General features: G+C 41.2%; 1 protein-coding gene across 2 annotated transcripts in view; it reads right to left on the bottom strand.

Annotated features, from left to right (window-relative positions):
- The window catches only part of TMEM266 (transmembrane protein 266), a 119,290-nt gene that overhangs the window by 74,157 nt on the left and 17,406 nt on the right, over positions 1-27,727 (bottom strand). Inside the window, exons 2-4 of one of the 2 annotated variants that reach the window (XM_024205407.3) lie at positions 17,509-17,574; positions 10,688-10,793; positions 7,242-7,430 (exon numbers count right to left, since the gene is read on the bottom strand). In XM_024205407.3, the coding sequence (XP_024061175.1) occupies positions 7,242-7,430; positions 10,688-10,701 (203 nt within the window). In that variant the 5' untranslated portion in view covers positions 10,702-10,793; positions 17,509-17,574. Of the gene's footprint in view, positions 1-7,241; positions 7,431-10,687; positions 10,794-17,508; positions 17,575-27,727 lie in introns of those variants that run through there. The other variant, XM_024205409.2, reaches the window with a different exon arrangement.

Consider the following 27,727-nt stretch of genomic DNA (forward strand, 5'->3'; position numbering starts at 1 on the left):
TAATCACTTAATAAAGAATACATGATTTTTAAACGATAGTGACTTTATTACCTTTGAAAGAAAGCTGGGGGGAGGGTGGGTTGCTTACAGAGAATGAATGAGAATGAAGGGGGCTGGTTTTCATGAAGGGAGAAACAAACAGAAATTTCACACTGTAGCCTGGCCAGTCATGAAACTGGTTTTCAGAGCTTCTCTGATGCACACTGCTTCCTGGTGTGTTCTTCTAATCGCCCTGGTGTCTGGCTGCGCGTAATCAGCAGCCAGGCGATTTGCCTCAGCCTCCCACCCGGACATAAAGGTCTCCCCCTTACTTTCACAGAGATTGTGGAGCACACAGCAAGCAGAAATAACAATGGGGAGATTTCTTTGGCTGAGGTCAGAGCGAGTTAGTAGCGATCGCCAGCGTGCTTTTAAACGGCCAAATGCACATTCTACCACCATTCTGCACTTGCTCAGCCTGTAGTTAAACAGCTCCTGACTCCTGTCCAGGCTGCCTGTGTATGGCTTCATGAGCCATGGCATTAAGGGGTAGGCTGGGTCCCCAAGGATAACGATAGGCATTTCAACATCCCCAACGGTTATTTTCTGGTCCGGGAAGTAAGTCCCTTGCTGCAGCCGTTTAAACAGATTAGTGTTCCTGAAGACGCGTGCATCATGAACCCTTCCCGGCCACCCCACGTTGATGTCGGTAAAACGTCCCTTGTGATCCACCAGTGCTTGCAGCACCACTGAAAAGTACCCCTTGCGGTTTACGTACTGGGTACCCTGGTGCTCCGGTGCCAAGATAGGGATGTGGGTTCCATCTATCGCCCCACCACAGTTAGGGAATCCCATTGCAGCAAAGCCATCCACTATGACCTGCACATCCCCCAGAGTCACTAGCTTGTGTAGCAGCACCTCAGTGATTGCTTTGGCTACTTGTATCACAGCAGCCCCCACAGTAGATTTGCCCACTCCAAATTGATTCCCCACTGACCGGTAGCTGTCTGGTGTTGCAAGCTTCCACAAGGCTATTGCCACTCGCTTCTCAACTGTGAGGGCTGCTCTCATCCTGGTATTCTGGCGCTTCAGGGCAGGGGAAAGCAAGTCACAAAGTTCCATGAAAGTGCCCTTACGCATGCGAAAGTTCCGCAGCCACTGGGAATCGTCCCACACCTGCAACACTATGCGGTCCCACCAGTCTGTGCTTGTTTCCCGGGCCCAGAATCGGCGTTCCATGCCTATAACCTGCCCCATTAACAGCATGATCTCCAAAGCACCGGGTCCCGCGGCTCGATAGAATTCCATGTCCATGTCCTCATCACTCTCGTCGCCGCGCTGCTGTAGCCTGCTCCTCTTTGCCTGGCTTTCAAGGTTCTTGTTCAGCATAAACTGTACGATAAGGCGCGAGGTATTTACAATGTTCATGACTGCTGTCTTGAGCTGAGCGGGCTCCATGCTTGCCGTGGTATGGAGTCTGCTGCGTTCAGCCAGGAAAAAAGGCGCGAAATGGTTGTCTGCCGTCCGTTGCTTTCATGCAGGGAGGGGGGGAGGGAGGGAGGGGTGAGGCTGTACCCAGAACCACCTGCGACAATGTTTTGGTCCCATCAGGCACTGGGATCTCAACCCAGAATTCCAATGGGCAGGGGAGACTCCGGGAACTATGGGATAGCTATGGGATAGCTACCCACAGTGCAACGCTCCAGAAATCGACGCTAGCCCCAGTACATGGACGCACACCACCGAATTAATTTGCTTAGTGTGGCCGCATTCAATCGAATTAATACAACCGGTTTACCAAATTCGAATTAGCTAAATTCGGATTAATCGTGTAGTGTAGACGTACCCTAAGAGAAATAGTTAAAAAAAAATTCATACAGGTATATCCACCAGATAAAACACATAACCAGCACAAGATATGGACCAGACTAATTTTTTTTCATATTTAGAGACACTGTCCATTACTTAAATTAAACAACCTCCCCTCTCCAGTCCACCGACACACACACCAAAAACAAAACCCAAAACATTTTCACTTCTGGCTAAGTTTTTTAATCTATTATGAGATTTAAAAAATATTGATCTAGTATTTTTTCAATGTGTTTGTTTATTTGTGCATTTAATATTTTCTGTCTATAGTCAGTTTCACTCTTTCCCATCAATTTCCCATTAGTTGTGTGGGTCTTTTACATGGCAGTGGGGAGAGAAAATATTTTTATAAAATAGAAAATACCAACATAAACCATAAAAATTAGGAGCGGCACCTGAAGCTACTTTTAACTCATTTTTAAACACTCACTAGATTTCTGGTTAACAATTTCCCTTACAATAACACTTCTACTTTGGCGTCCACTCTCTCCAATATCATGAACAACTCCCAATAGCCTTAATGAGAACATCACAGTAACACTGAGGGTTGAATAGAACCTTTCGGTTATTTTGTACTCACCCTCTGACAAGTGCATTATTTGATCTGTGGCAGACACACGTTTTTCTATTCTTCATCATGCTAAGGTCCATGGATCTGTTACAATAGGATTTTCAATGCGGTGTTCCTCCAGGGTCAGGAACAGGCTTATCTTTTTAGGTACGGACATTCCAAATGAGGTATATTATATATCCTCCATCTTCCCCTGCACTCTATAGTGTGGAGAAGCCTTCTGACAAAAAATGGCATTGGTTAAAGACCAGATAACCAATATGTTAAATTTTGGTGAGTTTATGTATTGATGGTCATGTGACCACCTAGCAAATCTTAATACAGGGGATATAACTTCTCTGGCCTAAGACTGTCAATAGTCCTAAGGACTAGACTTTGATGCTTAACAGAAGAAAGAATATTTTTTCACTTTACTCTAGGAATCAATACTAGGACAGCTTGAAGACTACTTGTCTGAATTAGAAGCACAGAACTGGCTCTGTCTCATCTGAGAAAGCTCCCAACTTTAATACTTGTCTGACTAGATATAGTAGCTATAGGCAGTGTATTTTAACGGATGTGAAGTATTATGAGACTTTCAGGAGTTCAATCTATAAGGGTTGTTGCCCTAAGGAAGCACTTAATGTTGAGATTCACACAAAACTTCCTTTACTTGAGCATGCTGCTAACACTTTGACCTTCTTGCATGGACACTCTTTATACACTTGCATTAAGGCCTCCTGGTGACTCTCAAGGCTATGTTTCACTTGTTTAACATAGTAATTAAACTACAGACTTTGCACCAGCCTGGAGGGTAAGTTCCAGGGCAGCTACAGACCTCCTAAGCCAGGGGTTCTCAAAACTGGGGGTTGTAACCCTTCAGGGGGTTGCAAGCTGTCAGCCTCCACCCCAAACCCCGCTTCACCTGCAGCATTTATAATAGTGTTAAATATATAAAAATGTGTTTTTAATTTATAAGGGGGGGTCGCATTCAGAGGCTTGCTGGGCAAAAGGGGTCATCAATACAAAAGTTTGAGAACCACTGTCCTACGCATAGTTTCACAATACTCTGTACTCTGCCTAAAAGTCTATCCTCCACTTCTTTTGGTTTGTTTGTTTGTTAATATATTTTTATTATTTGATCCCCTAACTCTGATTCAGACAGCAGGCCTTCCCCCGAAAAAAGGAAGAATTCCCTCTTGTGTGTGTGTATGTGCAGGCATGCCCAGAAGGGTCTGCACAAGTCTCTAGCCCGGTTCTTTTTGCATGGATCTGCCACACTGAACTCTGTGAAGGTGAGCAGGGAAAACATCACTAAGTTTAATTAATTACCCTTTGGGAATTTGTCTCCATAATCCTGCTTCAGATGGGGGAGAGAAACTGGGCTCAGAGACTGCTCCAAAAATAGTTCAAGTGGCTAGCAATCTCCCTGTTTTCAAAGAGGCTGGGACATATTGTGTCCTCTACCCAACATGGGCCCCTTTTGGGTCTCTCAGGAAGGTACAGGCCTGAGGTTCAAAGATAGGCTTTCACAGAAGCTCTACCCCTCTCTACCGCATCGGAAGTAGATCGGCCATATGGTTGTGTTTTCCCTGGAAATGGCAGCCTGGGAATCCCAGGACACCTGTTATAGAGGTGAGGTGGCAGCTGGAAGAAGGAGATAGCCCCAAAGACATCTTGCTGCAGTCTGTGATGTTGGCAGAGTCTGTGCTGTGTCCATCTACTGCCTGCGGGGAGATAAAGGGAGGGAGGAGGTGACTGACCTTCACAGCTGGGAGCATGGTTGCTGGTGTGGATTATTGGGATTTATGTGTAATCTACCATCTGGCACACTGCCTCTCTGAAGTCATTCCCATCGTGGAGATAGGGGTGGAGGAGCTGCTTTCCCCTGGAGCCGGCTATTCCAATCCTGCCCAGCTTCTTTCCTGCCTGGGGAAGGGTGGACTGAGGTGACCCTGCCCAGTTTGGGCTGTGAGGAGGAAGCTGTGCTCTGCCCATAGAACAGCCAAGCTCCCGCAAAAAACAGTAGGTAAGAAGGTGAAGCAGACCACACAGACCTTTCCCTTTGCCTCTGACTTTTTTCAGTCTAAATCACTCCCTGAAACCAGCAGGAGCACCAACCGCTGCAAATGCCTCCAAAGGGGAAGCACAGTTGAGGGGACAATCTCCCCACAAGGCAAATGAAGTCCTGTGACACCGCTGGGAATTAGACAGACACATTTTTCAACCAATCTGTTAGTCAGAAATTTGAAATAAAGTCTGGAATTTTCCACAGAAAAGCTTCATAGCAGGGAGGCCTGGCTGAGCCACTGGCCACTGCGGAGGCAGATAAATCTGGCGGGAATTTCAGAGAGAGGGGCATTCCCCTGCTGTCTGTGACTGACAGGTCTGTTTCTGCACCCAGGATGCAAGCAGGTTGAAGTACCCATTGTAACAGATCTTTGGACCTTGAAGAATGGATCTTCAGATGGTAAAATCTGCAGCTTCTAGGGCTGAATACTTGCACTAACCTTGTTTTATATTTATCCAATAGCAATATAGCCTCAGGCTTACACCTGCATACTCAAATTAATTATAAAGTGCCTCTTCAGACACATGTGGTATTGCATCATATTTATATAATCTAACTGAAATTTATTTCCCCTTATTTGGAATTTCTGAAGACATCTCATGAAGTCCAATTTGGAAAAAAACTAGTGGCAAGAACTTTCCCCTCATTCTGCTTCCTGACTGCAGCATGGAATACCTGCTGAGTGTAGATCAAGGATGTCTCATCTTTGCTGATTTCTAAGAGTAGATTAAAACATATTTAATTGTCAACAATTTGAAGCTTATATAAACCTTTTTATATGTCTTCATCTTGAAATCTCAGATTGATTTACTGTGAAGTGTTTTTAGATAAATCATGCAGTAAAAGTAGCTATATACATTTGGTATGATATAAACTGAAATAGTAATGAACAGTAGCTATATAATCCAATGTTGGGCAATTGGTCTCCTTACTAAAGGTGATGCTACTTTTATATAGCTTCACACACTAAGGGAGACAGCTTTCCAAATCAGTCACTGTGCAGTCAGTTATCAGAGGGGTAGCTGTATTAGTCTGTATCCATAAAAACAACAAGGAGTCCAGTTGCACCTTAAGGACTAATAGATTTATTTGGGCATAAGCTTTTGTGGGTAAAAAACCCACTTCTTCAGATGCATGGAGTGAAAATTACAGATACAGGCATAAATATAAACAACACTTACTACTACCATAAGTAAAATGTGTTTACATGCTACTTGTTTTACCTGTAAATTACAGTGAAATTTTGACTTGTTAACTGGCCTTTGTAAAAAGCTCAATTTGGCCTTCAGACCAACAGAAGTTGCATCCATATGTCTAAGGCAGAACAGAGCCTTCTACACTCCCCCACTATGGGTATTCCCTGCCTTTTAGACAATCAAGGTGCTAGGTTTGTTACATTTTTAAGGTAGTTACTTACAAACCACTACTTATAAAAATAATGGATCTAGGTAAAATGCTTTGCCGTTCTCATATATATTGTGATTCAGTATTAAACATTCTTTTACCTTTAATATACTCAGTTGAAGAGTATATTTAGTAAGTGTTTTAATTCTCTCATTTCCAAAGACATTTTCTAACAAATATAATTAACTTGATTTGAACTCCCTGTGTAAATGTAGCCAGAATCGGCATGTATGTTCTATCAACAATATTATTGTGCATATATATCAGGGATCGGCAACCTTTGGCATGCAGACTGTCAGGGTAAGCACCCTGGCGGGCCAGGCCGGTTTATTTACCTGCTGCGTCCACAGGTTTGGCTGATCGCAGCTCCCACTGGCCGTGGTTCGCTGTCCCAGGCCAATGGGGGCTGCAGGAAGGGCGGCCAGCACATCCCTCGGCCCACACCGCTTCCTGCAGCCCCCATTGGCCTGGGACAGCAAACCGCAGCCAGTGGGAGCTGTGATCAGCAGGACCTGGAGATACGGCAGGTAAACAAACCATCCCGGCCCGCCAGGGGCTTTCCCTGATGGGCTCCGTGCCAAAGTTGCCGAGCCCTGATATTCTGAATATCAACAGCCTCATTCACAGCCTACTAGAGCAAATTCTTCTTTTAGAAACAGAAATAATCTGCATGAGGCTTAGGAGGTTGTGTTGCAAGTCATAATCACCAGGTCAGGAAATGTCCACTCAAACATGTGGACCACCGTCACTGACCCCTGCATCTCAGCATGGAACACTCTCCTGAGGGATCTATCACAGAGGACCTATGGAATGGCTTTTCTGCATTTTTTGTTTTGTTTTTATGGGGAAGAGCCAAAAGTCAGGGCAAAAGACTCAACTTAGGGCTTGTTTACACTTGAAATGCTACAGCATTTCTGTGCCATTGTAGCACTTTAGTGTAGACACTGACGGGAGAGGTTCTACCATCGCAGCAGGTAATCCACCTCACCAAGGGGCAGTAGCGAGGTCAAAGGAAGAATTCTTCAGTTGACCGAGAACTATCTACACCAGGGGTTAGGTCAGCTTAACTACATCGCTGAAGGGTGTGGATTTTTCACACCCCTGAGTGACGTAGCTGGGTTGACCTAACATTTTAGTATGGACCAAGCTTTAGTTTTCTCTCTGACAGCAGTTTCCTAATATGCACTGTGTTCACACGGGAGCCAGAAATTACTTTATTGCAAGGAGTCTGAAAACAACTAAATAGCTACATTAGAAAAAGATGCTTTTAGAATGGATTCAAGTGAAATTGGCTGGCCTTCTCTCTCCACCTCATGGCTTTCCCTTCTGTAAACCATGAAAACCCTTTAGGATATCCTTTGCACTTACCCTTCTCTTTGGTACTCCTCATCCAAATTTGACAAGAGCTGGGACCCTGCCACAGAGAGATCAAGCGCAGCAAGGGGTAAATCTCGATAAGTGAAGTTAACAAGTTGTACAGGAGCTAAGCTTTTGGTCTCCTCTTCTACTTGTTGTGAAATGATCTCAACTTCTGAAACTCCACCTTCTATTGTAGGCCTAAAATGATGAATAAGCAAATGGAAAAAAATATAAGCAGTAAGGAACGGGAAACTTCCACAAGTAGCAGGACTAAAATTTCCCATAATGAAGGAAAAAGGTTTGATTACTGGTATTTATGTGTCATTTTTGATAATACATGTGGAGAAATGTTATATGGGGCCAAAATCTATCCTCATCTGTGAAAGGTCGCTCCCACTGAGGTTAATAGCATCCTCACATGCACACAAGGGCAAAATTGGATTCAGACTGCAGAGCTGAAGCCTTTTCATGCACATAAAATATAAACATAAATATTCAACAAACACACAAAGAAACAAACTATGAACTATGTAGCAAAGTATACTTGCAAAGTAGAAAAGAGAGTCAATGAAACGAAGGCATGTAGTTACATGAACTAACCCCCTCCTTTTTGTAGTGAGATCAGTGAACAATGATCAAGCACTTTACTGACCAGTGTACAAATCACTCTAAGGGTAGGTCTTCACTACGGGGGGGGGGGGGGGGGGGGGGGCGATTTAAGATACGCAAATTCAGCTACGCGAATAGCGTAGCTGAATTCGACGTCTCGGAGCCGACTTACCCCGCTGTGAGGACGGCGGCAAAATCGACCTCCGCGGCTCCCAGTCAACGGCGCTTACTCCCACCTCCGCTGGTGGAGTAAGAGCGTCGATTCGGGGATCAATTGTCACGTCCCGACGAGACGCGATAATTCGATCCCCGAGAGATCGATTTCTACCCGCCGATTCAGGCGGGTAGTGTAGACCTAGCCTAAGGCAGTGATTCTCAAACTTAATTGATTGGGCTCCCCTTCTTGGTGTCTGTAGTTGCTTACGCCCCCTTCCCAAGTACATATACCAACACCCAGTTCTGAAGGCAGAGCAGAGAGCAGCATCTGCCGACAGGGCACCCAGCAGCAGCAGCACAGAAGTAAGGGTGGTAATGAGAAAAGTAATATTCACCAATATCACTTTTCACAACAGATTTAGTGCCCCATTGATACCCTTACTTCTGCGCTGCAGCTGCTCTTCTGGGGCTGACAGCCAGAGCCCCGCTGCATTGAGATGAGGGATTGAGGCATTGGTGGGAGAAGAGGGAAAGGAGAACCCAAGCCTGGGCTGCCTCCTGCTGAGGGATTGAGGGGGTGGAGGGAGGTGAGCCTAAGTGGTGGTGCTCCAGCTGTTAGCCCTGGGGGACAGGCTCTGGCTGTCCCATTTATCTCCGCCTCCTGGGTGTGCATGGCCTTTCTGCATGAGCCAGAGCCAGCCAGGGCTGACAGCCAAAGCTCTTTTTTTTTTTTAGAAGCACACTCCCTTGACACATTCCTGTGCTTCCATTGGGAGGCCTTCCCCATGGTTTGAGAACCACTGCTCTAAGGTAATACATACATTCTATTGCCCTTCATTGACCTCTGGTCAATATTTAGAAAAGTTCTGAATGCTGCCACATCTTGCCCTACTCAACCAGAAAAATGGTTGCTAATGCTCTAGGATTTCTGAGGAGAGTTATTGAGTAAGAAGACGAATAAAATTATAGGAGGATCCCAGATAAATTCTTCCCATCCATATATGTGTAGAACATAATTTTAAAACTGGTCATGCATTCTCTATCCTTCTTAATGTTAATGGGAACTCCATGCACACATACAAGGGTAAAACCAAGGGATAGCTCAGTGGTTTGAGCATTGGCCTGCTAAACCCAGGGTTATGAGTTCAATCCTTGAGGGGGCGATTTGGGGCACGGGGTTGGACTAGATGACCTCCTGAGGTCCCTTCCAAACCTGATATTCTATGATTCTATGTGTGTGTGTCTCTATGACTTACAATAAGATACCACTTACTTAGAGAAAAAATAAGTTATTGCCCAGTACTTAATATATAGTATATGTGATGGACTACTTTGTTAGTGTAGAGGGTTTGCCTGTCAAGTCCCAGCAGGTATAGATTCTTTGCGGATTCCAGTGAATGCCTCCCTTTCCATTTGACTCACATTGAGTTGTAACCATAAACCTCTTTAGCTTTAATCTGGGAGAGCTTGTTAACTTCTGAAGAAATGCCAGGCTATTTCATTCAAGTTTTTGACAGATAGGTGCGATGGTTGGGAAAGTATTTTTCTTTCTTAGGGATACAGTTAAAAAGTGCCTTACACGCAACTTTCCTTTCTTATTTGACTGCAAAAGTTGCATTGATTTTTTTTTAAAAAGAGCTTATTATAATCCTCCAGTTATTCAACCAACCTGAATAAGACTTCATCTTTCTCACAAAACCTGAATAATTTAGAAGAGCTCTTGCCTAAATCGTGTGTCTTGTAAGAGTTTGGAGCCAGGAACATAAGACGTGGATGAAGAAGGATAAAAGTCTAAGTTGAAGAGGTGGAAAAGGCAGTATTGCTCAGAGTCTAAGAATTAGAATTACAATGGAGTCGAACCACTGCACGGATTACCTGGGAAGGTCACTTTAACAATGTGAAGACACTATTATGACTGAAGTAAAAGGCTTGCAATGACCTATGATTGTTTCACACAATCATAGAAATTAGTGCAAAAGATCCTTTGGGTCATCTAGCCAGTGTCCCTTTATTTAGTTCTTTGTCCAATCTAATTTTACATGTCTCAAGGAATGAGACTTTTACCACTTCCACTGAAAATTATTTCACTGTCTAAAAAGATCTAATTAGCAGGAGATTTTTTTCTGGTATTTGGCCAGACTTTTCTCTTGTCTGATTTAATGCTTTTGTACCACATACTAGCTATTTTGGAAGTGGACCACAGTGTGACTACCGGTATTATAGAACAAACTGAAAAGTGTTAGAGAAGCCCTTTCAGCTTCCAACTGTTTTTTTTTTTTTTTTTTACCTTTTGGACTCTTAAGTAGATTAAATGAGAGCTAGATAATGAAGTGACAGTGAAAAAGCAAATGAAACAGTGTTGACAAATAGTCTTAACACAGGCTTGTTGGCAGGAAAACAAAAATTTAGATAGACCCGAAAATAATTTTATATATTAGTTCTTGGTAATTCACTATTAACAATACTTCAGAAAAGTTTACAATATTCATTTTGTTGTTGTTGCACTAATTCCGGGTCTGCAGACAACTGAGCAAATCCTGCATCTCTTACTCCAAACTTAAAATTCTCATCCCAGGAATACTGAGGCAACTTCCTTGGGATCAGGAGAATTTGGCACAGAGGATTTTACGTGAATGGGATTTGACTCATTGAATGGAAAAGCATTTGTAACTTTCTCATATCGTACTTACTGGGGATTGGTCATGTTGAAAGATGCAAATAAATCAGCAGTTGTTCCAGTATTTAACTAACTTCAGCTCCTCTGCAGACAATTTTCAGCATTTCAAGGCAAGGTTTCTACAAGAGGTAAAATGTATTATCTAGAACTCAGTTGCAGTTAGTGTAACATTCATTTTCATATAATGTAGTTTGTACAGCAGTTTTATTTCCCACAAAAGCCACCCACCCACCCCTTTTTTTGGTGATGCTTCTATTCTGGGTTAAGACTGCCTCATCATAGAACTTTGAAAATGTATTGTAGCTTTCCAGCCCCCCGCGCATACACGCTTACGTTTAAATAACATTACAGGCTTGGCTTTAAACAATCAGAAAATTTAGAGTGATGGGCAAGGTCTTAGGGGCAGATTTTCAAAAGAGGTGAAGAGGTTTAGGAGCACAAGTCCTCAGAAAGTCCACGGAGCTTATTCTCTACATACTATACAGACCTGTACATATGAGAGTGTTAGTTAAGGTGAAAGGATTTAGGAGCACAAGTCTGAATGACTTCTGTGGGACTTGTGCTGCTAAATCCCCTAGCATCTTTAGGAAACCTCTCCTTAGTCTTAACTCACACTCTCATGTATAATGATTGGTCTAGTATCTAGAGAATGTTTTTACCTATCAAGCCCATAAACCTGTTTGGCATAACGGGCAATCTTTGCCCAAGGCCAAACATATGCCTGTGCATTTGTGCTGTATCACAGGACTGAGGTGCAACACCAAAACTGTAGTGGACAAGCTTGCTAGAATGAAGCCATTGGCAGCAGCTGATGTGCCTTGCTGTCACAAGCACCAATATTCAACCCTAAATTGTAAAAAACAATGTAAAAGTCCAAAATATAAATCTAAACAAAACAAGCCACTGCCCTTTTAAATTAAGTATTTGGGAAACTGTAGTGATAAAAAATAAAAATGAATCTGAGTGATATAATGAGAGACTTTTAAAAGCTATTTCCAGGGTTATACAGTGCATGTAATTAGCCACAATGAAGTTAAGGAGACTGTTGGTGAAAGACAAAAATGAACTCTTATTAATTAGGAGTATATTAAAATGAGTGCCACACAAATGTATGAAGTTAGGGTATAGCTGACATTCACATTGAAAAATTGCCATTATTGTGTTTTAAACATTACTTAAGTCAAATACAAATTGCATCATTCAAATCATTTAGGTATCCTATACTTCTTTTTCCAAAAATTCATAAAATAAGCCAAAAATTTATAGGATATGATAAAGATGTTTAATATATTGACAGTATGAACCTCAGCAATCCCTTAATAGCAAATAATTAACCTAAAATTGCTAGTATAACTACTAGAAGTACTACTATAATTACTAGTATAGCAATTTCCAAAGCATTATTTCATATACTGTATGCCTGTAACACAATAAAAGCCAATTAATTTATTCTTAGATTGCCTATATGATTGAGTATTCAAAAGTCTGGGGTCTAAATCTTAATCACTTTACTCATGCAGTTAGACCAACTGAAATTAATGGAAATATTCATCTGAATAGAGCAAGCATGATCTGGCCTTAAAATAATAAATAATTGTATAGACTAACATATATACCATACTGATCTAAGAAACTTGCAATTAAAAATCTGATTAAAAACAGAATTTGCATATGTATTTTGATAAACTCATTCTGATGCACTGCAGGCTGATCCAACGCTCATTTGAAGTCAATGGGAGTCTTTCCATTGGCTTAGGCCCTAGCTATAAGTTTGTTCATTATGCTCCTAAAGCAGCAAAGCACTTACTTACGTTCCATTGACGTTAATGAGATTTAAGCACTTGCTTAAGTGATTTGCTGAACTGGGGCCTATAGCAGGCTAAAGGTAGAGACTATTGTAGATAAGGCTACAAAACACTTCCCAGGATGAGCTTTGTATTGAGAAGCTCATAGCTCCCTAAAGCGTCTACCTTCCAGGCTGAAATTTTCTAATGTGGTATATTTTTAAAGGAAAGTTTGATCAAAGTCCCATCAACTGTTTTTGAGTGATGGGAGGATAAAAGAAAGGAGATTCGACTACAGACCACCAAATCAGGAAGAGGAAGTGGATGAGGCATTTCTAGAACAAATATCCAAAACACAAGACCTGGTAGTAATGGGGGACTTTCATTACCCAGACATCTTTTTGAAAAATGATATAGCAAAACATAAAATTTCAAATAAGTTCCTGGAATATATTGTGGACAATGTTTTGTTGCAGAAAATGGAGGAAGTAACCAGGGGAACAGCCATTTTAGATTTGATTTTGACCAACAGGGAGGAATGGGTAGCAGATCTGAAAGTGGAAGGCCATTTCGGTAAAAGTGATCATGAAAGGATAGATTTCATGATTCTAAGAAAAGGAAGGAGTGAGAGCAGAATAAGGGTAATGGATTTAAAAAATAGACTAACAAATGCAGAGAACCGGTAGGTAAACTACCATGGGAAGACAATCTAAGGGGAAAAGGAGGTCAGGAGAGCTGGCAGTCTCTGAAGGAGACAATATTAACGGCACAACTGCAAACTATCCCGAAGCAAAGTAAAGATAAGAAGAATCATAAGAGGACAGTATGGCTCCATCACGGGCTCTCTAATGACCTGAAAATCAAAAAGGAATCCTACAAAAAGTAGAAACAAGGACAGACTGCTAAGGAGGAGTACAAAGAATAGCCCAAGCATGTAGGAACAAAATCAGAAAGTCCAAGGCACAAAATGAATTATACATACTGTGACACTGGCAGACCAGATGCCAGCTCATGCCAGAGCCCCACGCCAAGTCACTTGTGTATTAGTATAGATCAAAGTGATTGTTAAATGTATAAAAGTGTATTTGATGTTTAAACTTCATGAAAACTAGTGGAATGTTACTTGCATTGTTGTATCTCGTTATAATGTAGTAGTAAACATTTTCATTGTGTATATCCCTGTAACTAAATAACCCATCAAATGGGAAAGAAGCCTTGTGGAATGCAAATGAAGAACTTTAACAGAAAAGTGCTAATTTCAAAGCAGGTGGTCATTGTGTGTGCTGACTGGAAGTCAAAGACTCATAATGTATTCCTAACTCTCCATCATCAAAGGAAAAATCCACGTGGGTAGTGACCCTGTCAGCTTGTTTTCTGTGAGAAGAAGCTGTAAGTATGGATTTAAGGAAAGATCCTGGATCTCTGGATTGTTTGGACTCTTACAGGAAAGTGTACCAGATGCAAAACGGAGATTCCCAGAGACAATCTGGGTACCCTGAAATGACTTTTGGGAAACTAGAAGTTTATTACATCATTGTCACCATTTGGAATTACAAACTGTGACTTACATGTGTATATATTTTACCTGCTTTAACCTCTCAATAACTCTCATTTCCTTTTCTTAGTTAATAAGCCTTTAGTTAGTTTACTATAGAATTGGCTACCAGTGTTGTCTTTGGTGTAAGATCTAGAGCAGAGGTTCTCAAACTGTGGTCCGCGGACCACTCCATTCAGGTGGTCCGTGAATAGTTCCCTCTAATGTGCACGCCTGGGCGGCCGCACACAAGATAATGAAGGGCCACCCACCTAATTAGTGGAGCCATGTAGGCAGTGTGGTAAGAAGAGGGGGTGGGGGGAATTTGGGATGTGCAGGGATGTGGTGGCCAGAGAAAGAGGCAACTTTCCCCAGCTCCAGCGCTGCGGCTGCTCGGGAGAGACAGTCCTCCTTCCCAGCCCCAGCTCTGTGGCTGCTGTGGCGGGGGAGAGATCCCACCCTCCTTCCCAGCCCCAGCTCGGAGGCTGCCATGGCGGGGGAGAAAGGGCACATCCATCGCATTAGAAAGGTAAGACTACGTATATTAAAATATGAATTGTGTGCTTTTATTTGTAGAACAAAAAAATGTTAATTATTAAGGTTTTTTTATATAGCGCTTTTATCCAAAGTGCTTTACAATAGTTAGCTAACGGTACAAACAACATTTGGAAAGATCATTAAGTGGTCCGCTGAGACCCTTGGCAATTTTCAAGTGGTCCGCGAAAAAAACAGTTTGAGAACCATTGATCTAAAGTACCAATTGATCTGGGGTAAGTGACTGGTGTCTTGGGACTGGAAGCAATCTAAATGTGATGTGATTTTTGGTGTAAGTAACCATTTTATCATAGAATCATAGGATGGGAAGGAACCTCGAGAGATCATCTAGTCGAGTCCCCTGCTCTCTAGTATTAACTAGATCATTCCTGACAGGTGTTTGTCTAACCTGCTCTTAAAAATCTCCAATGATTGAGATTCCACAACCTCCCAGGGCAATTTATTACAATTTATCACAAAGTCCAGATTGTCTAGGTGGCAAGATAGACTGGAAAGTCTAAGTGGACTGTCTGTGACTGCACGTCACTGGCTTGGTGAAATCTAATTATAGAACATACCACGAGTTTGGGGTGTCTGCCCTGTTTTCTGACAGTCTGCCCTGAGGTAGGCACTCAGAGTTGTGAGCTACTCCAGATAGCATGACACCAAGCAAGGGACATAAAAGTCATTAAGAAGAGGTTCTTTAAATACAAAAGGAGCAAGAGAATGACTAAGGAAAGTTTAGGTACTGTATTTAGTGGGGAAGGAGAGCTAATAATGGATGACATCAAGAAAGCTGAGGTATTTAATGTCTATTTTGCTTCAGTATTCGCTAAAAAAGTTAATGGTGACCAGACACTCAACACAATTAGTATTAACAAGAGGGAAGGAATACAAGCCAACATAGGGAAAGAGCAGGTTAAAGAATATTAGATAAGCTAGATGTATTCAGTCAGCAGGAGCTGATAAAAGTAATCCTACAGTACTTAAAGAACTAGCTGAAGCAATCTCAGAACCATTAGGAATTATCTTTGAGAACTCCTGGAGGATGGGTGAGGTTCCAGAAGACTGGAGAGGGGCAAACATAGCACGTATCTTTAAAATGGTGAAAAAAAGAGGACTCAGGGAATTATGGACTAATCAGCCTAATTCTGATACCTGGAAAGATACTGGAACAAATTATTAAGTCATCAATTTATAGGCATCTAGATGATCTAGAGTATAATAGGGTTACAAGGAATAGCCAGTATGGATTTGTCAAGAACAAATCATGCCAAACCAACCAAATTTCCTTCTTTGACAGGGCTACTGGCCTAGTGAATAGGGGGAAAGCAGTAGATGTGATACATCTCGATTTTAGTAAGGCTTTTGACACAGTCCCACACAACATTCTCATAAGCAAACTAGGGAAATGTGATCTAGATGAAATTAGTATAAGGTGTGTACAAAACTGGTTCAAAGACTATACTCAGAGATGGTTATCAATGGTTTGCTGTCAAACTGGGAGGATGTATCTAGTGGGGTCCCACAGTCATTAAGCTGAAATCATTAAAATACTAGCCTGCACCTACTGAGAAAAGGTCTGGAGCCAATACACAGGCTTCAATTTGATGTAAAGCATGATTTTATCATCCAGCCTTCCCAATCTTATATATAGTTGGAGAAGTCAGATTTGTCATGTATAGACTCCCTGGCATCATAGATTCAAATCTCAGCAGGGTTTAAAGACTTAGCCCTTCATTCTTCTTGCACAGATGAATTAAATTCTATACAGTTCACTGTGTGTCCTTCTCAGAGAAGACCTTAACATTTCCTGTCTACTCTGCCTGGACATTATATATGCTATGGTACTAGAGTAGGGGTTTGCGCTGGTGTTGTTACCCAGAACTCTTCCCTGTTTGAGTTACTTTGTTAACCTTTATGGATTGCTTTACATATTATTGGCCGTACAGTGCACTAACTGACTGTTGCCTTCCAACCAAGAGGTGGTTGAATTTCAGTGGGACTATATGTATACGCTACTTTTTGGAAAGCGCTTTGGGATGAAAGGTGATACATAACAGTAAAAAGTATGCAAGAATGTGTGTGTATATTGCACACCCAGATAGTAATCATGAAAATTCAAGAGTAGTCTTAAAACTCTGTACCCTGGTACTTTTTCATTACAAACAGGATATTTTATTACACAGCCTTACCACATATATGCAAATACAACAAGCTATGTGTGCCCTGTAGAACTAAGAAGAGGGAGGGAGGGAGGGAGAGAGAAGAAAGGACGAGGGAGGGAAGGTGCAGTTTAAACATTCTGGACCAAAGTCTGTGCTAACTTGTACTCTGTGCAGCTGAACTGAGGTCACTGTATATCAAGAGCACAAAGTCCATTTTTTTTATATATATATATTTATTAACATTCCTTTAAAAGTACATATAACACCGTTCTAGATTCTTGTACAAAAGAATACACACAAGAAATGGAAATCTAAAACAGAACTATTTACCTGACCAAAGCAACAAAATTCAATCTCCACCACCTCATCCCCATATCCCTCCACACACCACCTTTGCAAAATCTGTGGGGGAAAATGGAGAACCCTGGCAGCATGCTCTGAAAGCAAATAAATTCAGCAAGAATGCCAGGGTTGCTTTACAGGGTTTTCCCATTTTTCAACTTCTCTGTGACTCTGAAGCATTTACACTAATAGAACATACATTGGGAAGGTTTTTTTACTAGAAACATTAGGCTCTAATCGCAATCTGTGAATGAAAATTATACCTATTCTAAAGTTAAATGGGAAGTGATAGGAACATCAAAATTCTTGCTATCCCTGTTAGTCAATCATAAGTAAGTCATGGAGCTATCCAGAAGCCTAGAGGAAAAGGGAAATGGATGGAGTCATCATAGGAGAGTAGGAGTGGCTAATCCCCTAATAGTACCGCTCTGGGATCTTTTAAAAAAGAAAGAAAGAGAGTGGCTCCATGTACCTCTGGGTATGAACCACAGCTGTGTCAAAAAACTTCATGATCAACAGCATGGAAGGTAGATGAGAGCTTAAAAAAAAGGAAAAAGATAGGATCAGCATGGTTGTGACCTTCATTCACTGTCAGGAAAAGATATTAACCAGCACTATTAGTGCAATTTATGTACCTTACTGAAACCTGAAACGCTACTGCATGGAGTCAAGAAACCCTGAGAATTCTGGAGGCTGTCTGATTTACCCTGTTATAATCTTCTTAATCAGCCCAAATAAAGGTTCAAAACAGATCCATAGCTGGAAACATTTTCCACATCAAGTGATGCCTCAAGAATGTTTCTTAGAGGCTGCTCTTCTGAAGGGAGGCACTAAGAATCTCCACCGACAGAGAACACAACATTTCCTTGCTGGCATTCCTCAGTCAGGAAAAACTTGGGTCTAGTTTATAAACTACAGCCTGCAGCTCTGTCACCACTTCAGTGAGCAACAATGACCTCAATTCAAGTGGAGTAGACATAGAATTTATTCCCTCAAGACACGGCTTTGCCACAACAGAGGCTCAGTAACAGATCCAAATGATTTCCTTCAGCAACATAAAATCCTCACAACTGGAAAAGATTCCACTTTATCACTGTGTGACAATAACTGCCCACTGCCCCAAACAGTTCTGCAGTTTAGGACTTTGCAGATGCTGTGGTGGCGGAAAGAGTTTTCACCAACTCCTGTACAGATATCGCTTAAAATTTAAAATGAATATCTCCTCTTACAATTGGTTAGGCTTGACACATGACTCTCACCATCATGGCTCTAGTAAATAGATTTCTCAGTCTAAATTAATGCTTTTTGAAAGTTTGAAGGAAACCATGCAGTTGGTTTTCAGTGAAGAAGATGCTTTCTATACTTATCACATTTTTTAAAAAAGGGGTGTATTCAGAGAAGTCAATTTTTAGAACCCCAAACATGGCATGTAGGTAGTCCAACAAGATGAACACTTGTTTTGATAAACCAAAAAAAAACTGCTGCTTAGAAAAAAATGTATGAACATTAAAATATCACATATCGGGCATCAACAGTAAATGAATTTTGTTATCACTTGGGAAACATGCTGGCGTTCATCAAATGTTTACACTGCAGATCCCTAATCCTTCTGACAGCTCTAATGTAAGGAATTCAGAGGACTTTGCAGGGGAACAAGACGGATTTCAGAAGGTTTCATATTAAAAACAAAGGGAAAGCAAGGGTGGATTTTGCAATCGTGAAGACTTTACTGGTCAACAAGTGTATATACAGTACTATATTACAAAGAAAAAAATATATTAAAAGAAAGATGTTTAGGTTGGAAAATCAAGCACTCAAACATTACGAAATGCCAGATTTGCAGTTGCTCATACAGCCTTAATTCTACCCCTTTGTGGATCATCCTGTGCCCTGAATGAACCAGAATGCTGTGGAAAAATAGTATGTGATCATGTAATTAAAGACTATCTCATAATCCATATACACAGGTTATTTGTATGTAATTTCCCAGTTTTTTAAAATGTAAAAATAAATTCTATTATGTACAACTGTAACAATCCCTCCATTATGTATCATTATGAAGGTTTGGACACAAAACTTTCAGCACTGCAGCACAGCTTGAGGTACAGGACTTAACATTAGCTAATAGCAGGAGAAGGTTATCATCTGCAGTAGGAAAACAGGATTCTGGTTCCATGTGCAGGGTTCAGACGGAGCCCAGTCCAGCCCTTTCTCTTTCCCACTCCTTGGGAGCTGGAGTGCTTCTATCCCATGTTGTGTTTTCAGAGGGGAGGAATGGGCTGGGGCTATGTACACTTAGTCCAGGACACTTATGGAGGGAGCCCAGTCTGGGTCTTTTCCTACAAACCCAGGAATTGGGGGAGCACCTGCTCAATTTGGTGCCCCCTCAGAGAGGGAGGGATGGATGGGGATGGGATTCTGGGGCAACATGCCAGGTATAACGTTGTGGTGAGGGTTGGAGGGAGCTCGATATGGCTCGCCACTCCCCACTGCTGCTCCAACAGAAACCCAGGATTCTCAATGCAGTGTGTGCCACTGCACCTTGTGGGACCTTCATGGCACCATAAGCCCAGAATCTTTCAAATGTTTGTGTTCAGTTATTATTTTATCATGCTTCCAAAATTTTCCTGAAAAAACACAAACCAGAGCAGGGAAAATCATGATTTTTAACAATCTGTAACTTAGCTACAGCTGAGCAAAAGGCACTTCTCTAGCCTGAGGGTTTTCTCTCTACTGAATTTTAAAGGCCTGCTGCAAATAGTAGCGGTATCAGAAAAAGTAACGGAAACTGTTAGGCAACCTAAATATCAAGGTCACTACTAGCTCTCTCAGTAGTAAGCTTATTAATCAGGGCAAGCATTGGGATCTGTTGGAGCTGTTACTCAGGGATAGCATCCTCTTATTGTCACATCATCCCTCAAATTTCCAAACTGTCACCTGAGGTGTAGTTTATTTTGCTTCAGTAAATAACAGTAAATTTGCAATGGCATACTTAAAAAGTTGGTTTTACTCATCTTTCTAAAGGTTAGCAGGTTTGGGCTGGTTTTAATGGCAGCAGGGTGACCATCTGAGACTACCTAGTGTTCTGTGGTTGCTGTCCTGCCTAATGAACATACTGATCAGTGTTAGGTGCTGTGCTGCCAACTCACACAATTTTATCATGAGCCTTCCGATATCTGATGCATTACTTAAAGCCACAACTCCTCAACTTACATTTAAAACAAGTTTCAAGCCCTCGTGGCTGCGGAGAAAAAGCTTGAATATATGAACTGAGTGCATCCTGAAGGCTCCAAAACTAGAAGGCAAATACAAATAATCCAAAATTTATTTATTTCTTTTTAAAAATCTCATGATTTTTGGGGCCCAGATCATGATTTCTGAATGGCTGGGGTTGGCAATACTGTAGATGAGACACTTGGGTAAAATGCATTGCTGGTATAAATGGGTGCAGTGCCAACTCAACCTCACTGGAGTTGCATTTGCTTGGGCCAACAGAGAATTCAGTCTCTGATTTTATTTCTAGTCCTTAGCTCATTCCCTGGTGATCCAAGGAATTCAAATTACTCAAAAAAGTCACCAGCCTGCAACCATGTCTTGTGATCTTCTCAGCTCTCAAGTTGATCAAGGTAAGCCTAGTCAGTGTTTGGAGGGGGTACTAAGGTAAAGAGGATTCCATAGAAAAGCCACATCTTGTTATGCTAGACTGCTCCTATTTTTTCCCACACAGAAGTTTTACCTACAGTTCTGGGTTGCACTTCTCTGCTTAACTTTTTAAGTATTTTCAGACTTATTTTTTAGAAACAGTTAACTGTACATATGAGGTGAAAATCCTGGTCTCATTGAAGTCCACAGCAAAGATCTTATTGATTTCAATGGAGCCAGGATTTCATTCATGTTTTCTAAGGTTAATGCAATGTTAAGGTTGCCTTTTGTGTTCTTTTTATTCCCAGGGACTCTGCAGTCCTGTTGGAGCCTTGTGGACTCCCACTTCCACCAATTAAAATCCCTCACCCCTGTAAACCCAAGTCATATGCACCATCTTCCTGGACCGGAACTCCTTTGGAGACCATCAGTATTGCTTGTTAATTTTCCAGAGGAGTAAATCTCAAACATCAAGCAATACTCTGTTCCCACATGGAAGGCTCAGAGCATTACCATTAGGATACAAAATAAATGCATAAAACCCCAAAATAAACACACACTACTTTGCACTTATATAGTTCCCTGCATCTGAATACATTTTAACAAATCCCACCAATAAGAGGCACTTAAATACAATATTCATATTACAGACAGGAAACTGAGACAGACGCTGACTTTTGCTCAGTGTCATACACTGAGGATGGAGTACAGCTATGAATATACCCAAATATCCGCATACCAAGTCCATTCTTCTAAATGTTGGACTACACTCTCTGCTCCCATGCAGAGCCGTATTGTTAAACATATTTGGAAATTTATAAAAAACAAAAGTTAAAAAATTGCACTGGTAGACTGAATACTGAAGTGTGTTCCAACACTGTGTGCAGCACAATTTTTGAATTATGACTAGGCTTTCAAATTCTTCTCTTTATAAAGGTACAGGGAAGTCAAATTCAATATCTAGAAGTGAAGATTTTACATTAAAAAACACTACACTACAACAGAAACTTGCTGCTATTGAAAAATAGCTAGGTTCCATCATCTTTCATAAATGCTATGGGCATCTTTCTAGCAAGGATACATTTAATTTGTAGTTTTACTTTATATCTTAATGGCAACTGCATAATGGCACATGGTCAGCCTATTAATATGAAATACACTGGCCTTCTCCCAAATCCAAAATAACTCCCTGTAGTTTAGTTTTTAGTGACAAATAGCCTGGTGGCTTAGATTGTAAATTCACAAACAACTACTGCATTTCATCGTGGTGCACATATTACATATTGTTAATCAAAATCTTGTGTCTTGCCTCAGAAGGTGAAGCAGCCCACACTATCTATATGGCCTAAAGTGCAATACTATACATGGCAGTAAAATTCCTTCCTGACTCTTGGAGATCACTTTACATCTCTACCCCAACTGAGTTCTGAAAGATTACATCAGGAAGGAAATGCACATACAAAGCACATCTTTTAGGTCTAGTTTCCTTCCCGGCTCACTGTTAGTGAGTTGGGTGTCAATACCTAATGCTTGTACTTAGGAATGAGCCAAAGGGGTCTTTTTCGGGGGAGGAATGGAGAAGGGAACTAGTTTTGAGACCCAGCTCTTGCCCCCTTCCTTCTCCCACAGCAGCTCCACAGGGGTAGCTAGATAATTTTAGGGTACTACAAGAGAGAGGAGAAACAGCAAGACACACAAACAGGCTAGATAAAAAACCACTTGTGGTGGGAAGGGGCAGCAGGGAACGCATTTGCATGAGCTCACCACCCCACATAATGGCTCAGAACCTTGCTCCAGGGGCCAGGAAGAAGAACCGCCACCCACTTCACCAACCGCAGTAAGGGTATGGTGGCCCGGTGCAAAGCTGAGCTATGCAGATGTAAAGGGCTAATATCCAGAGTTACCTTTAGTCTAAGCACAAGTATGGTCTGAGATATGGCTCTGTGAAGAATATTTCCTCTTACAATATGTCTGCTGCACAAAATTTTAATTTGTCTTCCATTTCTCTCTTATATCGGACAATTAAAGTAGATATTTTGGAGTTTAATTAGGTAATTACACTTTTTTAAAAATCACTTTAGTTGCTAATCATTAAGTGTCTGTATCTGAACTGTATTTTGGAGACAAGGGGCTCTAATTTGTCTGTGCAATGGAACTGAAATATTAAAACAATTATCGATTTTCTATGTAACTGGAACTTAAGCAGTACATTTCACTAATTGAGGTGTAATGGGGTTTTCCGAACTTATTTGACTGGAGTTAACTGATTCATTAGTTATTTTAAGTAGAATATAAAGGACGATTACTAAAGCACTAGAAAGGAATAGTTTAAGAAAGCACAGAAAATAAAGGGTACTTTTTTTCTTTTCTTTTTCCTGCAAGGTGGAGTAAAGCTTTTCAAAATGTATTATTTATATCTTGAGAGAGACAAGGTAAGAGAGGTAATATCTTTTTTTGGAGCAATAAAAGATATTTCCTCCCCTACCTTGTCACTCTCAGATCCTGGGACCAACAAGGATACACAAACAGTGCAAATAACTATGGATAATTTATTTCTTCATATTTATGTTTAAAATACCTACCCATACTTTTAGAAATTTTGTACAAAACTCCATACACACGAGGAGGACATAAATCCTTAACTGAAAGAATTAAAAAAAAGTTCAATCCACCAACTTCATCCCATCAGATCACCTACGTAACTAAAACAATCATCCAACCATTAGATCCTTCAAACCCCCCTCCCCTCCAAACACTGTAAAAATATATAGGCAAATTCAGAGCATGACGGACAAGGGGAAGGATGTTCCAGAAAATAATAATAATATCACCATGTATTTCTTAAATAGTGCTTTTCATCAGTAGATCTCAGAATTTCATCACACTCTTTAATGTTTTTATCTTCACAACACTCCTGTGAGGAATTATTATCCCCATTTTACAGACGGGGAACTAAGCACAGACAGACTAAGTGACTTACCCAAGGGCACATGGGAAGTTTGTGGCAGAGAAGAGAATTGAACCCAGGTCTCCTAAATCCTAGGTTAGTGCCCTAACCACTGGATCATCCTTCCTTTCAATAACCTACCATCAGCTGCCTTTCTTTTAAACAAGGGAATTGGCTTGGGCTCTTCCAGTGGTTGCAATTGTGGTAGTGTCACATACAAGGAAATCTGATGTAAACAGATCCTATATAGGATGTTGGATGATTGAAATATGACCATTTATATCATTAATATTCCCACTATTTGACAATTGCAACAAAACTTGTACAAGTATGTCTTGTAAGATGTCAATGGAAAAATTATGATTCACTGAAGATGATTATCCTGTTTAAATGCATGTATCATTTTTGTATCTGAAGTTATAAATATTGGCTATAGATTTGTATTCCTGGGGTAACTCCAACCAGGTAAAATCTACATTGAAGCCAGACAGCTTTGTGTTGATGGCACACCCAAGGCAATTAACTCTCACAATGGACCATAGAAGAAACTCATTCTGCCCAGATGGCTCTTCCTGAAGGCGCCTTAGCTTCCAAGTGGCCAATGGCTGCCCCTGTGAGTCAGCAAGCCATATAGAGGCATGTGACATGCTCATCTGACCCTGGACTCCTTCTTGTGCCAGTAGTAATTTTCCACAAACTGTAATGTGTGAGCTTTATTTTGGAACAATAACGTTCCAAGCACATGGCAGGGGGTATAAAAGACCCTTGAATCATCTCCATATTTCCTCTTTCCTGCTCTGATTCTCTGGACTGTGGACTTCCAACTAAAAGGAGCATATTTGAACTATGGGCTGAGGACCTTCCAATCTTTTGGAAGTTGCCAGAGACTTTACAAGCCAGCAGTCTATAATGTCACTGCTACAAACCTGGTATAAAAACATTGCCATTCTTGTATGTAATGATCTATTAACCATTTGTAATTCTCTTCTTCTTTTCTCTTATAATAAACCTTTAGATTTTAGTTACTAAAGGATTGGCAGCAGCATGATTATTGGGTAAGATCTGAGTTATATATTGACCTGGCTATGTGGCTGATCTCTTGAGATCAGAAGATCCCTTTGTTTGATTAAATTGATTTTCAATAATCTCTCATCATAAAATCTAGTGTCTGGGTGATGATGGCCTGTAAACTGCACCCATCCACTAATTCAGTGGTTCTCAATTTTTTTTTCCGCGGACCACTTGAAAATTGCTGAGGGTCTCGGTGGACTACTTAATGATCTTTCCAAATGTTGTTTGTACCGTTAGCTAACTATTGTAAAGCGGTTTGGATAAAAGCGTTATATAAAAAAACAATAACAATTAACTTTTTTTGTTCTACAAATAAAAGCACACAACTCATATTTTAATATCAGTAATCTTACCTTTCTAATACGATGGATGTGCCCTCTCTCCCCCACCGCGGCAGCCCCCGAGCTGGGGCTGGGAAGCAGGGAGTGTCTCTCCCTCGCCACAGCAGCCACAGAGCTGAGGCTGGGAAGGACGGCAGTCTCTCCCCAGCAGCTGCAGACCTGGAGCTGGGGAAAGTTGCCTCTTTCTCTGGCCGCTGCAGCCCTTCACATCCCAAATTCCCCACACCCCCTCTTCTCATCCCACTGCCCTCTCCCACTTACCCCCTATTCTCCCCAAGGCCACCACTTCACCTTACATGTGCATCTTCTCCAGGGTCCTGGCAACTGATTAGTGGAGCCATGCCTGCGCGGCTCCACTAATTAAGTGGGTGGCCCTTCATTCTCTTGTGTGTGGCCGCCCAGGCGTGCACCTTAGAGAGAACTATCCACGGACCACCTGAATGGAGCTCGCAGATCACTGGTGGTCCACGGACCACGGTTTGAGAACCTCTGCTCTAATTAGAATTTAGAAACAAAACCCAAAGCCACAAGTCAGTACCAGAGTTGGGATTAGAACTATTGTGTTCCTGGCTCCCTGCCCATGGTTCAATCTGCTACACCAGTGGTTTTCAACCTGTGGTCCATGGACCCCTAGGGGTTTGCAGACTATATCTAAAGGTTCTGTGAAAGATTCTTGTTACCACAAAACAGTGGTTTTCAACTGGGGCTATGCCTAAGATTTCCAAAGTGGTCCGCAACTCCATTCGAAATTTTTTTGGGGTCCGCAAATGAAAAAAGGTTGAGAACCACTGTGCTATATCTGCTGCTTCCTAAGAAAAAGCGAAACCTGCAGTCTCAGTATATTCCTTACTGGGAGTATATATGAAATCTGTTCACCAAAATGACTAAGTAATTTTGTTTTAAAGGCTTGTTTTAATTAGAAAGATAAGGAACAGCAAAATCAATAAAACGTCTCCAGTAAAACAAGGATACATGCAAGGAATTAAAGTTATAATGGCCTGAGATCGGGGACTTGCTACAGTAGGTCCTGGCATAGTGCCAACAATGTACTGTTAGGTCAAGGGTTTACTGACAGTTTTAAGGTCTGATATCTTGTGATCATTCATGTTTATTCTTTACAGTTCATGAGATACTAGTCCTTAAAAAAAATCACATAATTCCAATTATTTGCACCAGCCCTCGCTCTCAACAAACATGCATACTTAATTCAGACATGATTTTAGCATCTGACAGCTCAGGAACTGTTGAAATTCATGTTTTATACAATTTGAAAAATTTGGGATTCCAGGCTTTCATTTGTTTCCAGTAATAGCTGTCAGAGAACTCAGCTGCTAGAACCATGACAGGATTAAATAGAGGAATGCGCAAGAGGAACAAGCAAAATTATATGATTTTTAAGATCCCAATAGCTAATCTGTCTGGGCTAGAAAAATTGGGGCACACTTTTATTATTTATACAGCTCACAAAAATGTGCTAGGTACTTTACAGAGCAATTTCTTTTAAATGACATGGGCCCTGCTCCAAAGAGCTCACAATCTAATTTTAGACAAAGGTTTCAGCAATATGATGACATAGTTACTCAAGTTTGGAATAGCTATACGTCTTGATAGTTCCATTAAATTATTATATATTTATAAGAGACCGCACCTTGTGTGAATGACACTGAAGATATGGTGAATGTGCTATATGTGATTACGATGTATGTCACACTGGAAGCATGTCACTCAGGCTGTTCTCACCCACATAAGCTGTTGCCTGACTCATCTTGGAGCAAGTTACTACAAGTACTTCCCTTCACTCTGCAGAAAGGAGGATACCGTATGGGCCATACAAATGTGAGAAGCTACACAGATCTGTTTTTCCTGTCTGTTTTAACTTGATTGTTGCTTTGCTAAAGGAAAAGAAATGGTCCAAAACACAATCAATCATATTGACTGTCAAAGTCTTTCCCTCTTAGGGTAAGAAAATGTGGCATTCTAAAATATATTCCTGACAAGGAGACAAACTTTCCTCTCTCTCACACCAGGAGACAGTGGAATTATTGAACTTACACCAGAGTATGTAAGGGCAGAATTTGGCCATAAGGCTAAAGCTTTAAGCCACTGTCGTGCCCTTTCCAGAGTACTATCATCACTAGATGGTGTGTAAGACTTTTAAAGTAAAAACATAGCTGAACAAGTCAAATTACCTGTTTATTTAACTTTGGAGCTCAAGAGCTAACTTTTTCGAGATACTGAAAAATAGTGACTAAGACTATAGATTCTGCATCCTTCAGCACATGGTAGGATTTACTCAAGTATCCAAAGATACATTCAGTGCTGACAGCCCAGAGAACTAACCAATGAAAGTTCAAGAGGTGGATTTTGTCATCCAGAAGTTCTCAAACTGGGGTCCATGGACTGCTGATAGGCCTCTGAGAGCTGGTTGGTCACAAAATGCTGGCTTCTCTGATTTCCCCCCCTCCCCCCCAGCAACTGACTAACTGATTAACACTCACACACACACACACACACACACTTGTAATATTACTTCTCCACATAAGCATTTGCTGTAGTTACCACAAAGATGTTATACAATGGTAGAGAAGTGGTCCACAAGACAATGTTTTTAAAATAAGAACTTACATTGTAAATTAGGGTTACCATATTTTGAGCCTCCAAAAGGAGGACACTCCACGGGGCCCCGGCCC

Source organism: Terrapene carolina, unplaced genomic scaffold (genome assembly GCF_002925995.2).
Source record: "Terrapene carolina triunguis isolate 2854851 unplaced genomic scaffold, T_m_triunguis-2.0 Scaffold67, whole genome shotgun sequence".
Taxonomy (NCBI): domain Eukaryota; kingdom Metazoa; phylum Chordata; order Testudines; family Emydidae; genus Terrapene; species Terrapene triunguis.